At 34.4% G+C, this 14,455-nt stretch overlaps 2 protein-coding genes across 3 annotated transcripts; one reads left to right on the top strand and one right to left on the bottom strand.

The window, feature by feature from the left end:
• Positions 1–4,109: 4,109 nt before the first annotated feature.
• Positions 4,110–6,835, top strand: LOC128184799 (uncharacterized). The gene is made up of 3 exons (XM_052854387.1): positions 4,110–4,229; positions 4,441–4,611; positions 6,583–6,835. The coding sequence occupies exons 1-3, from the start codon at positions 4,218–4,220 to the stop codon at positions 6,790–6,792; spliced, it is 393 nt and encodes a 130-aa protein (XP_052710347.1). The 5' UTR covers positions 4,110–4,217; the 3' UTR covers positions 6,793–6,835.
• A 165-nt stretch (positions 6,836–7,000) lies between these two features.
• On the bottom strand, positions 7,001–10,045 carry LOC128184798 (uncharacterized). 2 transcript variants are annotated; one of them, XM_052854385.1, is made up of 4 exons: positions 9,851–10,045; positions 8,290–8,443; positions 7,849–7,968; positions 7,001–7,624 (listed from the first exon to the last, which is right to left on the bottom strand). In XM_052854385.1, exons 1-4 carry the CDS (start codon positions 9,902–9,904, stop codon positions 7,377–7,379), a joined length of 576 nt encoding a protein of 191 aa, XP_052710345.1. In that variant the 5' UTR covers positions 9,905–10,045; the 3' UTR covers positions 7,001–7,376. The 2 variants fall into 2 exon arrangements, with proteins under 2 accessions (XP_052710345.1, XP_052710346.1); XM_052854386.1 differs by having other exon boundaries at positions 8,290–8,439; positions 9,851–9,938.
• Between the last annotated feature and the right edge of the window lie 4,410 nt (positions 10,046–14,455).

Below are 14,455 nucleotides of genomic sequence, written 5' to 3'. Positions count from 1 at the left end.
TAAACTCGCGAAACTTAAAATTTAAAAAAGGACAAAACCTTTGCGGTTTTATAGACGACGATTGCCTCATTTCATTACAATGTATATCCACTTCACGATGAAAGTATACTCAGAGTATGTGAATTGCCGTATTGGTGAGGTAAGATGAATAACAAAACATTTAAAGAAATTCACTTCTGAGCATATTGTTCTATCAAGTTCTAACGGCATCGCCATATTACGCCACAGGCAGCCTTCGAAAACGACTAGTGAATATTCGTCAAAACAAAGAAGTAACAACAATCGACTGAAAACATTGCCTAAGATCTTTTTTTTTTAAATTAGGTACATATGTTTGTATATTCATGTCAACTTGCATTGTGCCTGCACATTAACATCTACCCAATCTAATATCAAAGATATCAAGAATAAACAAGCTATTAACCTAAGTCAATAATTTTATTACCAATGCATTCAAATTCGACCAAAGAAATAAAAACATTGGTTTTACTTTTTAACATAAGGATGTCTTACCTAAAACATTGCTAAGTTTGCTTTATGTTACGGTGTAAGACATAGTCCTACTTATGACCCTACTTAAGTCAAAATCTTAGCATGCTTTATGTTACGAGCCCCCAGGGGCTCGTAACATCAAGGGTACTTAAGTCTAAGACAGTGCTTAAGTAGGACTTATGTACATTCTTAGACTTAAGTCCGTAACTAGAAGAGTGCTTAGCTAGGACAATTCACCTAAAACTAAGGCGGTCGGTGGAGCTGACTTAAGTATGTCTTAAGTATTTTTTTCATACATATACAATTTTATTGTTAATTATGAATGCAGTGTATTACGAACATATTTACACAAAAACTAGCCATTGACAGACAGCCCTCGTTACTGCCCTATACGCCAAAGGCGTCACGGGCAGTAAGTAAGTAAGTATCATTATAAGAGAGAGAGAGAGAGAGAGAGAGAGAGAGAGAGAGAGAGAGAGAGAGAGAGAAAGAGAGAGAGAGAGAGAGAGAGAGAGTTCTTAATCATGGATATGCAGATGTGAAAGTCTAAATCAGTTGTTAAAATTCGTCCGAACAAATAAGATTTATTTATTTTTTCATCTAGCCCTTTCACGCCGCCGTACAATGTGGCATCTGTCGCTTCTTGTCTTTCCATGACACTTTGAAAAGGTATCCCGTTTTGTTTTTTTATGAGCTTGCCGTTATATAACTTTATACCCCTGCGAATGTGTTCGGAATGTTTTCTTTATCGTTGCTAAGTATGTAATAAATCTAGAGGTGCTCGAATGAAAGTTCCCGAGACTTCACCGGGATTTGTTCAATTCCTGTGAAATTTCGAGCGGAAGTATAAGTGTTTGGACAATATTCTCAAAATACGTAAGTACTGGTCGTTTTTCATATCGTATCCTGCTTTGATTTATATGTGTTAAAACATGAAAATCTTTTAAGATGTATGTCTTATTTCATCAGAACAGGGTTATTGTTCGTGTTCAACCACGTGTAGAGTGGTTGAAAATATAAACATTGGATTGTTTAATAAATTCATATCCATGTTTGATTCTTGTGGTGTGCAATACCATGTTTTTAAAAATAAAATAATGGGTATCTGATTTGCATAAAAACTTAATATATTGAGTCATTTTCAAGGAACATTCTGATTGATGCTATTACTAGGTCAGGTGCGGATCGAAAACTAATCCTTAGGAGGGATCTCTACTTAGCATGTTAATTGATGCAAGAGCAGAAAAAAATATTTTCTTTCGTCACATTTATTTCTATAACTCATTATATCCACTAATTAATGGAGATAAAGTTTAAAATCTATAAACGTGTATATTTTATATTTGACTTCATGTACCTAGATTCGATTCTAAAAAATAGACACGAGACACGATTTTACTGCGAAACTGAAAATGTCAAATAAAACCACGTGGTCTAAAATTTAAATGACAATAACATTCGCAGGGGTGTTTAGAAGATGGTAAATCTGTAAGGAGAGCCTGTGCTGCGTTCAAGATTGTAGCACCTAGTCAACAGCTATTTAGGTATATTGAACAGATCGCTACTTTAGCCGCTATGTCTCTGATTTGAAATTGGAAATAGTTAGCTAAGGACTAATTGCATCTGCTAATTTCAAGCCAATATATACATCTACATGTTACATTTTTTAAAACCTAGGGTCTTCTTGCTTGCTTTGCTGAACAATTGCAAGTTGCAGATTTTACTCAAGTGCTCGTCAACTACTTCCCGATTTCATTACCATAATGTTGCAAGACCTGAAATATGTTCTTGATTCTAGTCTAAAGTCTTGTCTTAATTTCTGGTCCCTAAGATTTCCTGTATAAATTCGCCTAATGATGCTTTTTTGGCGCCACTTGCATCAGTTTGAGCATTATTTTAGCAGTACCAAGATGGTGATCACTCACAACATCGCTTCACTCGTACGTCTTGTAAAGACCTTTTCCATTTTCCATTGATAGCAATGTGGTCGATTCGGTTTTTATTTTTTCCCTCCAGGTGACACCCATGTTAATTTGTGTGTATCTTTATGCTAAAACAGTGTTCCACAAATGACCAAAAAAATGTTTCCACAAATTTCTGTGAAGTATTCTCTGTTCTCACATTACTTCCACAGCTATGCCTTCCCATAACTCTTTCGTAGCCTGCATTTTCACTTCCAACTTGTGCATTGAGATATCCCATTAAGATTGCCAGATCTTGTTTTGGAACTTTTTGAAGTTCAGCTTGTAGAGTGTCGTTGAATTATTTTTAAATCCTCTGCATCATTTATAGAGGCATAAACCTGTATTATAGATGTCTGTACAGACTTTGTTTTGAATCTGACTATGATCATTATTTCATTAGTAGGATGGTATTATATTAGTGCTTTACCTGCTGTTTTACTTATGATGATTGCTACTATTCGTGATATTGGTTGTCTCTTCTTCCAGAGTATACAATTACTTCACCTGTACTGGTAACACTCTTCCGAAAGTTTGTCCATCGACACTCACTTATGCCTAGTATATGCAGCCGGTTTTCCTTCATCTCTCTAAGTACGCATACTTGAGCCTGTTTTTCTGTTTCATATATGGTGCTTACGTTGCAGAAACCGGCTCTTATTTTAGTTCTTGTGTTCAGCATACTTCTTGTGTGGACAACTTCCTGTCGGGTCTCACTGTCGACAGTCAAGCATGCAGAATTATGCTGGTACTAGTATGCTGAAATCGCCGTGCTAGTAGAATTATTTATAGTCCTTGTTTCCGTAATCAATAATGTTTTAAAGGAAGGGGAGATAAGCCCCTTGCCAAACCTCGAACCTGGTAGACCAGGGATTTGTTTTCAAGATTACCTTCCTCTAGAATGGTTGCCTGCCACTGCCCATGAAGCCACAATCTCCACGTTTGTATCCGAGTTTTCCTCTCTTATATATTTTCTGTCTAGTTTTTTCCCATATAGCGTATGACTTTCCTTAGCCTTCCACAGGGCAGTGTAACTATTTAACCCATAGTTAAGAACAAGGATTACAGGCACCAGGGCATATCCATTCGCTGGTGGACTATACACATGGATTAAGTGGCCTTGTTACCTTCAAGACCCCGTGGTTCTGCTTGGGACCGTAAGATACCTATTCTTTATACTAACATAATAATTATAGTTCTTTTCAAGAACATAAAACTGAGAGTGAGATAAACATTCCAATGTCCAATGAAGGCGTAAATCTTGCTACATGTAGATGTCTTTTGTGCAAGTACAGAACTGACAAGAACAGATTTACTACCTCCAATATTGGTTGCAACTACAAAATATTAGGTAACACGTCTTGTCGCACATTCTGTCAGACTATTGTATTTATCTCATCAGCTGTAAGGTCTGCTCAAATCAAGACCACAAGAGAATCAAACGGGAAACATGTCGATTGCTATTCACCATTCTCCTTAATTTCTTGTTCGAAACGATAATGATCCCCTTCCCTGGATCAATGTTATACAGACCAGATAGTATAATAAGTAGCATAGTTATTATAGTCTTATTCTGCAAAACATGAACCTTTTGCCTCAACTGCAAAACAGGTGCGCTACGGCAATCCTCGCGAAATGTTCTCGTACGCAAATGAAAGTTGGTTTACAGAACATGTTTATCAAACTAGTGGGTTTTTCTCGATTGTAGCACGAATCCATACTTGTAACATTGATAACGTTTGTTGGCTCATTACCTTTAAAGAAATGACGATGAAGGTAAGAAATTAACAGTTTAATGCTACAGCATAAATGCAATAACATGTTCATGATATAAAACTGTACATTGCCAGTTTCACGATTTTAATTGGAAGCTCAGAGTTTGATTTGTTATAAATATGAAGACGACAAGATTCTGAATGTATATTTGTATTTTAATATTTTGGGGGGAAACAAACATTTTTGTGTCAGTTATTGTTTCGTTTCCTAGACTGCGTGCGTCCTGCTGTTTCTGTCGGCGGTCTCTGTATCGGCCACCGACTACTGTCAGGAACACGCCCCCGCGGGAGCCGTCAATGGCTGCAGTGTCCCCCTCCTACACTTCCAATACGAGCCCCAGTTCACGCCCTCCTGTAATAAACACGATATCTGCTACCATTGTGTGAGTACGTTTAAACTAAGATGTTGTAGTTTGATAAAAGTAAACAAAGAGGAAATGTATGACCTTTCATATCACTGAGATGGCTGATTTAGGAAATCATAATTATCAAATCAGTATCGTTGTTATCATTTTCTAGATGTATATTGGTTAATATATATTTGAAGAAAAAATTATTTGTAGCTCTTAACTTAATTTTCGGGTCATCTATTTAATGTGTTATCGTTAAGTGAGTTTATGTCAAGGCGTAAGACCTCACGTAACAGACAAGATAACTGTTATCACGTTCGTTACTAACATAAGGTGCGTTCAGAGTTGTACCGTTGGTGAAATTAAGATTTACCGCTGGCAGCATTTGGTTGCCATTGGTGAACTATGGTAGCCAATGGTCACCAAATGCTGCCATTTGTAGCAATTTGTATAGGTAGTACCATGAACGATTTTTTGTCAAATTCAAACAAATGGTAGCCTTTGGTTACACTTGGTTATCAATTGTAACCATCTAAACATGTAAAACAGTTAAAAACAAAACAAAATACCTTTCCTCTGTGAAGTGTAACTGTTTCCCTTTAAAACAGCTTCATTGAGTGATTTATTATACTTATTCCCAATTATATAAAGAGGTGTACAAAATGACTACCAATAGCTATCATTAATACAAAGAAAGCAAAGATTAATTGCAAAATTGATAATAAATATTTAACGCTAGCAAAAAGTATATTAATTTATAGAATCAATTTTAACAGGAGCTTGGACTTTGGGTAGTTGTGTCAAACAGCAATGTGACATAGGCCTATCAATTATTTCTTTGCTGACCACTCAGTCATGGATCTTTGAAATCAACAAGATTTGTCTGGCTTATATAACCATTTCTACGCAATCTTTGCATATTTTGCTCGATATCAGCATCATTTTAACTTGATTTGTCAATGATGCAAGAAAAAGTAACGTCCTACCGAAAGTCCAAGCTTGAATTTCAAAATGGTTCTCTATCACATATTCTCTATAATAATGACATGTTTCTGGGTATAGAAGCTGGTTTTAGAAGCCCTCAGTTGTATTCATTCAATAAGATATGCATATATTTTATTCTTAAGTCTTTATTTACATCAGTATCTAGAGGCATCTTATAACCCGCCATGTTGAATTAGCATAATGGCGTCACCTACCAACTTGCCTAAGCTCTAGACTGCTGGTAGAATTGATGACCTCATTTGAAATTGAAAGTACACCAATGGTCAACATTGGTAACCAATTGCTACCATTGGGAACCATTTGTAGACATTGGGGACCGAACTTGCCGTTGGTAACAATCTGGTGAACTCTGAACGCACCTATAAACAGTCCATTAACAAGTTCGAACTTTAGTAGAAATATCATCTTCCTAAAACATTAATAAAAGAAGTGTTCCTAATTATTGCAGTTATAAAATTTAAATACTAGTATCTCATTTGAATATTTACTATATCAGACATGGAATCATTCTTAAATATTCAGACAATTAGTTTGTTGTTGAATCGTTGTAGTGTCATTACGAAGTTATTTAACAAATAGGGAAAACAACAATGTGTAAAAAAAAAATTATATTACTGTGTCCAAAACTATAACGTTCAAACTGTTCCCGCACTACTTGTTCGTGAAGCCGTCTTGGTATGAACATACTTTGAATTAGATACATGTAATACCTTTAAGACATTAGTTTCCTGAAGCTGGAAGTCGGTTTTCGGAACACAGTTGGCAGTTTAATTTGTTATTCGCAATTAAAAAGTGAACTGCATTCTTGAATGCAGTTCACAATTCAAAATTTATTATTCATGTTTGTACGCTAGAGTAAAACAGCCTTAGCTTCCACTTGCTCTCTCACCTTTTCAAAAGCAGGTGTGTCGGGGCAGATACAATAAAGGTATAAAAAATTGGGGTGTTTTTTTAAGTATCAAAAAATTAACAAAGTTAATAAAATTATTCTTTTCCCAGGGACATCACTTCGGAATAACAAGATCGCAATGTGACCACAAGTTCCTGAATAACATGATGGCGACCTGTGTCTCCAAGAAGAGACTGATTAACTGCCAACACTCGGCGGAGGCTTTCTTCGCCGCTGTCCGTACGGCTGGGGGTCTGTTCTACATGTCTGACACACCCCACTACTGCATAGAGTCGTGGGTGAGGCACTGTCTCACATGAAAATTGTTACCTTTTACCAACAATAAAACGGATGTAAAGTCTCTCTTAACTTTTTTTTAATCCGGAGATCAAATAGTAAAATAAAACATTATCATGGTTTCATATTTATCGTATTGGGCTTTCATAGATATAAAGGATTTTTTAAACAATATATTTAAAGCATTTTTGTTTAATTGTATTTTTTTTTATTTCAATGTATGCCATTCATCTTAATGTCAGTGCATATGAAATTGACATTCCAATAATCACTTGACTGTTATCTTTTAAAAAGACAGAATTCGAGACTTTTTGATACCATTATCAAACATCATGTTCTGCGTTGTCATAACAATGTTTGCCTCTTGTAGCAAAATAATGTTTGTAACCTTTGCTTCATGTACAGTTTATAGCGCTTGCTATATGAACGTTGCAATAGCTGGTGCCGCGGCGCCTGCGCAATGCTCTCTGCAGGAGTTGTACAAAGCAGTCATCACTCAATTACCTTATTGAGTCAGTGAATGTTAACGTATCTCTATTTCTCCAGGCAGTCGTTTGGTTAATCATTCTGGAATTAATCCTGCATGGCAAAAAAAAAAATAATAAGATCACACAAATACGGAATCGTTCTCTAGCTGTCCATCCTTCCAGAGTTTAATGTTCCGCAGCAAGATCTGTTCATATTCCGAATCACTGGAACTGTGGACAATCGGGAACTTTGTCACAATATCTGAAAACCTCCGCGCGGACAGGTACGGCCTGCGAGCCAACAAGTGGTTTGGGTTGGTTGACAACGAATTGATATCACTTATAGAGTTTATAGAGTTTCCAAATTCCTCATCCGACGTACAGTAATCTGTAAAACCAAATAAATACAGTTTCATTGGTAATAGCCTTCATCGTAGAATTGAAAAGAAGACAGATCCTTCCGAGTACATTAATTTATTACTTTGTTTCGAACATTCAAAGGTATGGATTTGCATGTAATGACTCAACGTTTTCTATAAAGTAACTTAATATAATTGCAGAATCAGTTTGTTCCACCATTTTTTGAATTGCATCGGTTTATTGCATTTTTACCTTCTACGCTAGAGAGTGACACGCTTTTGAGATGGTAAGGGACGATGTTTGGGGCACTCTGACGACGGAGCAAGGGAGCCTCGGATTCTGTGAGGGACTCAGGTGGAACGATATTGACCCCTAAAATGCAACAACAAACTTAACATACACTGTACTGTCTTACAATCTAATTAAAAATATATCTTTGATCCGCTCCTACATTGTAATAGACCGCTACACTTTGTGTAGCGATCTATTAGGAGCGGATCAAAGAACTAGTTTTAATTAGATTGACTGTCTTATACATAACAATTATTAGAAATATTTGTAGGTATTAAAGTAAAGCTTTTTTAGTTATATATATACTTGTATCAATTTAATCAATTAACTAAATCCTAAAAAACAAACAAGATTTTAACACTGTAACAGATGCGATCGATTATTTAAAAAATTGAGACGTACCGACATATCCTTTCTTTCCATTAATCTTAGTAACAAACGTCCGAGAGATCACGTGATGATCAGGCGGGAACTTTGACTTGTTCAGTTTCTGTATGGTTTCACTGATAGAAATTAACTGCTTCATCAAATCGACATCCTGGCGACGAAGATCTGACTAAAACAAAGCAAAGTAACGGATAAACACTATTTTCTAAAGCTTTTTTGTGCGCATATATCAAAAAGACAGTCTGGATTCTGGAAATTGATAATGTGAACATGTTTTATATTTATTTATTTATTACTTATTTATTTTTTTATTTTTGGGGGTTTTTTGTTTGTTTTGTTCTGGGGTTTTTTTAGGGGGAGGAGTATGGAGCGTCTTTAACAATCTATAGTCGTTAATGATATTTAATTTTCTGGCCTAGCACGATAAGTATAATGATAGAATGCTACACGTAACTTTATCAAAATGTGTCATTTTCACCAAATTACAGCACTCTGTATGTACATATACATCAAGATGTGTTGCAAATACTCGAAGATTTCCCCTATTTATTCAAATATTGACTTTATTCGCTGGGTTATTAATGTTAATCGTATTTGTTTAAGTGGTTGGTTAATCGGGTGATTCGTATTATATTCAGTTTATATTAAACATCAGTGTGTGCAGTGAGTGAATAAATGAAGTTTTGGAGAAAATAATGAATGATGAGGTATATATGGGAAACCTAGTTTCATTCCTGTATGTTTTATACAAATTCAAATTTGACCTGGCATAATCAACTTGCAATTAGTAGATCCTCGGTCCGTCAACCCTAATTTCTCATCGAGCTAGTAATTGGTCCAGGCCGGAGAGTTATCTCGCGCTGAACGCACATTTATACGTGTACGTTTAGCAAAGATATTGTTAGCAGGTTTGAACTATGAAAAATGGTATTTGTATATCAATGGACAAACAACCTAAATAGCATATGAATCATAACACATGTACTTGTACTAAATTTATCACATAAAGTGCTGATGCTATTTAAAACTTCTTGCAAAACAGGAAGCTGATACATTATATATTAATATGAAATGTTATAATATTGCAAATCTTTGTGTATAATTTATAAAACTTGTTTTGCATTCATTAATTTTGATCATTAGTCTATGTTTTTGTCGAATTGTACCAAATCAATTCACTTAAAAATTCAGCATCTATTATCTAGACGCATGTACCTCTAATATATACATGTACAGTACTGTACATTGTAGCTTGCATTAAAGTGATGCACCATACATGCAATCGAATTGCAATTGTGTCCTATACGTGAATAATGATTCCTAACCCTAATCATAAAAGATAACGTAAGGCGTTTGATTTTTAAAACCAAATACAGGAAATAAACGATTTTACCACGTAATGCACTTATTTTCAGAAATTAAGATTGTACAAATATTTCTAATCTTGCACCTCTAATTTAATTTTATATATTCTGTACATGTATACTTAGGATTGAAGTAACATTAATACATGTAAGTTTCATTATACTTTATCAATACCGTCAGTTAAGTTGAAATTTTAATAAAATGAACTTACAAGGTCTGATTTAATTTCCTCCAGTTTTTCTAATATTGAGTCAGGAAGAGGCATCTTAGTTTATGAACCAAAACAAGAGTAAGGCGCCACTCTTAACTCACAGAGACCAACATCCTATATATAAGAATGAATATGTACAGCATGCAAGGATCCTTCCGCCACACTCTAACAGGACGTGGCTCAAGAACTTGTTTCTGTCGTGAATATTTGAAATTTGTTTCTTTTAAAGCGGTTCCCAGTAATCCGCCATTAACAATCTTTTGTCGACTTTAATGGTCTGAAGTGTTATTTTGATAAATTGTTATATTTAATCGTCGCCTTGTAGTGAAGAAATCTGTCTAAAGCTGTTTGGTCAAGGTACATGTAGTTATAGAATTCATTAAAGGGTGGTCGTCTTCATACTTTAAATTCATAGGAATCGTTGAGGGGTTTAACTGGATATTTTGATAATTTAGAGTGTCGCTTTAATGGAGTTATGAATGCCGATTATTTTGCCTCTTTTGTAGATCTAATAAACTTAACTTTTAATTCATGTTTATATTTTATCTTAAAATAAATAAAGCATGTTCATAAAATGAGGTTAAGAAGTACAATTCCTATTAGTTCAAATTTGTTATAAAGTACACTGAATAAAATAACTACGATACAGCAGTAAAACCTTTGCACAATCCATTCTGTGTGTTTTTAAGATAGGCATTTTTTTTTACCAGAAATATATAAGGTAGCCAAAAGTGTTTTTAAAAACTATTCTCAGAAACCATCATAATTTAGTTGATAAACAACAATAAAATTCAAAATTCCCAGGTAACTGAAGAAATGAATAGAGTATTTTAAATATCAGTGGTTGGACATTTTGAACTTCTTTCTCGAGTAGAATTCTCCAGTTCAAGGTCTCAATTACATCAACTATAGATGGTGTATGTATAAGTTTGTACGAGACAAGTTAACGTAACAAGAGAACAGGGGTTATTAAAACGCTTGTATAAAATAATAACATGCACAGCAGTGCGTTCTGAGTGTTAGATCAATAAAATCCAACTGCCCACATGTGACTAAATTAGTCAGTGTCAATGCACTGTGATGTTGCTGACTCGTGATAAGCAATGGGAGTAGGTCTAGACTTCGCTCTCGTGATTATCTAAAATGCATTAAGATGTATACTGAAAATTGTTTTCTATACTTGGCTTTTAAGTTTATTTTTTTGTCCTGTAAAAATTTATCGATTTTATTAGTTTTTTGTTTATTTATCTTTATTTTTTTTTGGGGGGGGGGGGGGCTTTTTTTGTTGTCTTTTTTTTTTTGGAGGGGGGTGATTTTTTTTTTTTGGAGGGGGGGGGGGCTTTTATCTCAGGACCTCTGACCAAAGAAGTACTTCATTCCATGTCTTCAGGAAGTTGACAAGATAAGTACAGACTACCGCTGTTAGGTTTTAATCAGTTGTGACGTTTTGTTATCAGGTGCCCCCACACTTCTCCTGCACACTTTGTTCACTTCTGTAAAGGATTGATAGAGAAATCCCATGATTAATTGACTCACAACGAACTTCAGCCTCAACCATAATTTACATCCCACCAGCTTTTGAGCCTAGTTTGCCTTTTAAAAGATTTTTTTTTTCGTTGCTAATACATGTCATCTTAAAATACTAAATTTAGTTGTACATTTACAAATAGATTGAATCACAGAATTTTTATATTTTCTTATCCTTGAATCAATTCTAAAATGACATAAACTCGTGTTTCTTCCCTCTTATTTAATGAGCAAAGGTTTCGTTTGATGGGGTTGGGGGTGATGAATTCGCCCCTCGAAAACCTCTGGAATCTGAGATCTCTTATGACAAGTGAGGAATTTTTAAGTAGATTTTTAAGTAGATTTTATCATAATTAAATCAATTAGAATTTTATAAAACTATCTTAAGGTGTATAAATTTAAAGACTTTGAGTCAAACTACGATAACTTGAAGCTTTCGTCCGATATAAATGATTATAAGAATATGGTCCGTCGTTTTACAGCTGAGTCATGATTCGTCCATGAATTATTGCATCATTTAGTTTAGACGAATCATTGAAAGTTACATTGTAGATAAATTCAAGACAACTTGTTTGAAAAAGTAAGTATTTTTTTTGAAAACGCAGGGATTAACAGAATTATAATTTTATTCATATGGTGAGGGGGTGCGCAATCTCCTTTAAATTTACTACTGGATATATATTAAACTGGTTTATATAAACTTTTGAGGGTTTTTATCACATGACTAATCTTTTACATGGGCCCAGATTTCTGAATGAAATTATGTCTTGAAAAAAAGTTAAGGTTCTACTCATTTTGAAATATATATTTTAAGTTTTGTCACTGTAGATCAATTAAATTGAACACGTGAATAAGTACGCAAAACAAAGTAGAATATTTGATGTTCTCTTCAAAACCTAAACACTTGTCTCTCTTAATGAATTTTCAAATGGTAATGGTGCAGAATATTTTCAACAAGTGTTTGCCGAGAGTAAACACTTCAGACCGAATTTCCTCTGAAGTCGTGCAAGGCCTGTTTACCGTGCATTGTCAATGAAATATCCTGAAGAGACCCAAGCGCCACCTCGAAGTGTCAAATAGTTGATTAAGAGTTAAATGTCAAGATTCTTAACTGTTAACAGCATATGGCAGGGTTATTTTTGCTATATCATGCTGTTCTCATTGTCGCATGGGGGCAGAGACCGAGGAGAGAATAGTCTACCCCCTCAAAGTTTTTTTCAGCAGAAATCGAAATGACGACCTTGCACGTTTACCCAATATTCTTGTGTAGAAACCAATAGAACAAAACATTTAATATCACTTTTCTCAACCCTGTTAAATAAAACTCGCTTTAATGCACAGAATCAAAGGAATTCGATAGAAAACTGTTTTTAAGGTATATTTACTTTGCGGTACAATATCATTTATCAAGGTGACATTTTTCAATCATTTTAGGAGATGCAAATTCATGTGCAAGGATATTTCAAGAAATACGCTTTTAGACACACACTTTATCGCTATCTTTTCAAATCATTGAAAACACTGTAATCCAGGGAAGAATGTGTTTTATACGATTTTTTAAAAAGATGACGCAGGAGGTAAGGAAATGTCCCTGACAGGAACCGATAGACAGAAGAGGTAATAACTTTAAAAAGTCAATAAGTCTTTATTCTTCCGACAGAATAAAACGTTATTGAACATTTTTTTACTGTCTGGGTTATGCATTGCCCCGACTCAACGACACAAAAGCAATATAATCGATGCCCCATAAGCACATGTTTATAAGAATACCTGAAGACTTGAGTGAAGCAACATAAACTATTTTTTTTAGGTTAACAACGAAAGTTTTTTTTGTGCTTCTAATTACTGCTTAGTATGTGTGTACTTTGAAATAGTGGTGTATATCTGTTCAATGACACATAAACTGTATGAAAAACGAAATCAGTAATTTTCGATCATACTTATTTATATTTTCTTTACCCGACAATTTTCTAACAAACTCACAAAACCATTTACATTGTTCAAAGTTCTCTAAACGAATAAAGTACTATAATCAAAGAGATAAATGATATAATGTAATTTCTATGCGCTTCTCCTATTTCTCGTTTGCAAATTTCCCCTCCTTAAGCTATTATCATATCTTTCATTTAGCTGTATGAACTACTTAGAAGTACTGGACCATAAGAGGTACTAATTAGATAGCAGTGTTGTCTCTAAGACCTGGGAGGCGGGGAATTCCCACGCCTATAATGCCTTTATTACCCGGCTATTTTTGAATTTTAAACACATTGTAGCAATAAGCAAGACCCCCAGACCCCCCCCCCCCCCCCTTCTACCTTTTCATTTCCTCCTTCTACTTCAATTTTAGAGACAACCCTGAGATAGTATCAGCATTGTCATGACAATGTTGACTGTATAGCAATTACTTTCACGAAACATACCTATACAACCTTTTTTATTTCGAATCCAATTGTTTTAATACATGTAGTTCCATTTTTTTTAAAAATAAAATATTATCCATCTACTTTTTAAGAATAATCGCTATTTGATTCATTATCTTATAATTTTGTGTGTTTGTTATGTCTTCAGTTTCAGTTTTTTTCAGTTTCAGTTTATTTCACTCAACACCATATAATGGTACAAGAGGTACATAAGAAGAACAAACATATTTACATATATACAATATAGTTGTAAAGTTCAAGAAAGTAAGTGGGGTGAACGAACAATATGATTAATTTTTGAAATAAAGAAACACAGTTTTCTTAATGTGATATAATCGACTGAAGACATGATTTCATAAAACTTTTTAGTGTTAGGAGAAGAACAGTAATATGTATCTAAAAACTGACTTCGTAATTTACTTAATGCCTTGCATTCTAATATAACATGAAATTCATCACCAATTTTGTTACAATTACACAAATTACAATAACGTTTACTTCTTTCAACAATACCCCACCTTCCTATTTCAACCGGAAGATGATGATTTGTAGTTCTAAACTTAACTAATATTTTTCTTAATTTACTGGGTAACAAGAGTAAGTAGCCTTCACATTCAAAATTTGTTTTATAAATTCTATATATAACACCCTTAGTCGA

Source organism: Crassostrea angulata, chromosome 5 (genome assembly GCF_025612915.1).
Source record: "Crassostrea angulata isolate pt1a10 chromosome 5, ASM2561291v2, whole genome shotgun sequence".
In the NCBI taxonomy this organism is placed as follows: Eukaryota; Metazoa; Mollusca; class Bivalvia; order Ostreida; family Ostreidae; genus Magallana; species Magallana angulata.
Note: the sequence above shows the minus strand (reverse complement) of the source record. Positions and strands in the feature narration are given on the sequence as shown.

Bases quoted from the DNA above. Each gene is read 5' to 3' on its own strand.
- LOC128184799 (XM_052854387.1), top strand. The intron at 4,612-6,582 runs GTGAGTACGTTT...TTCTTTTCCCAG, and splicing joins ACGATATCTGCTACCATTGT to GGACATCACTTCGGAATAAC.
- LOC128184798 (XM_052854385.1), bottom strand. From the start codon at position 9,904: ATGCCTCTTCCTGACTCAATATTAGAAAAACTGGAGGAAATTAAATCA. The intron at 7,969-8,289 runs GTACGTCTCAAT...GTTGCATTTTAG, and splicing joins TGGAAAGAAAGGATATGTCG to GGGTCAATATCGTTCCACCT. The intron at 7,625-7,848 runs GTAAAAATGCAA...TTGGTTTTACAG, and splicing joins GTCACTCTCTAGCGTAGAAG to ATTACTGTACGTCGGATGAG.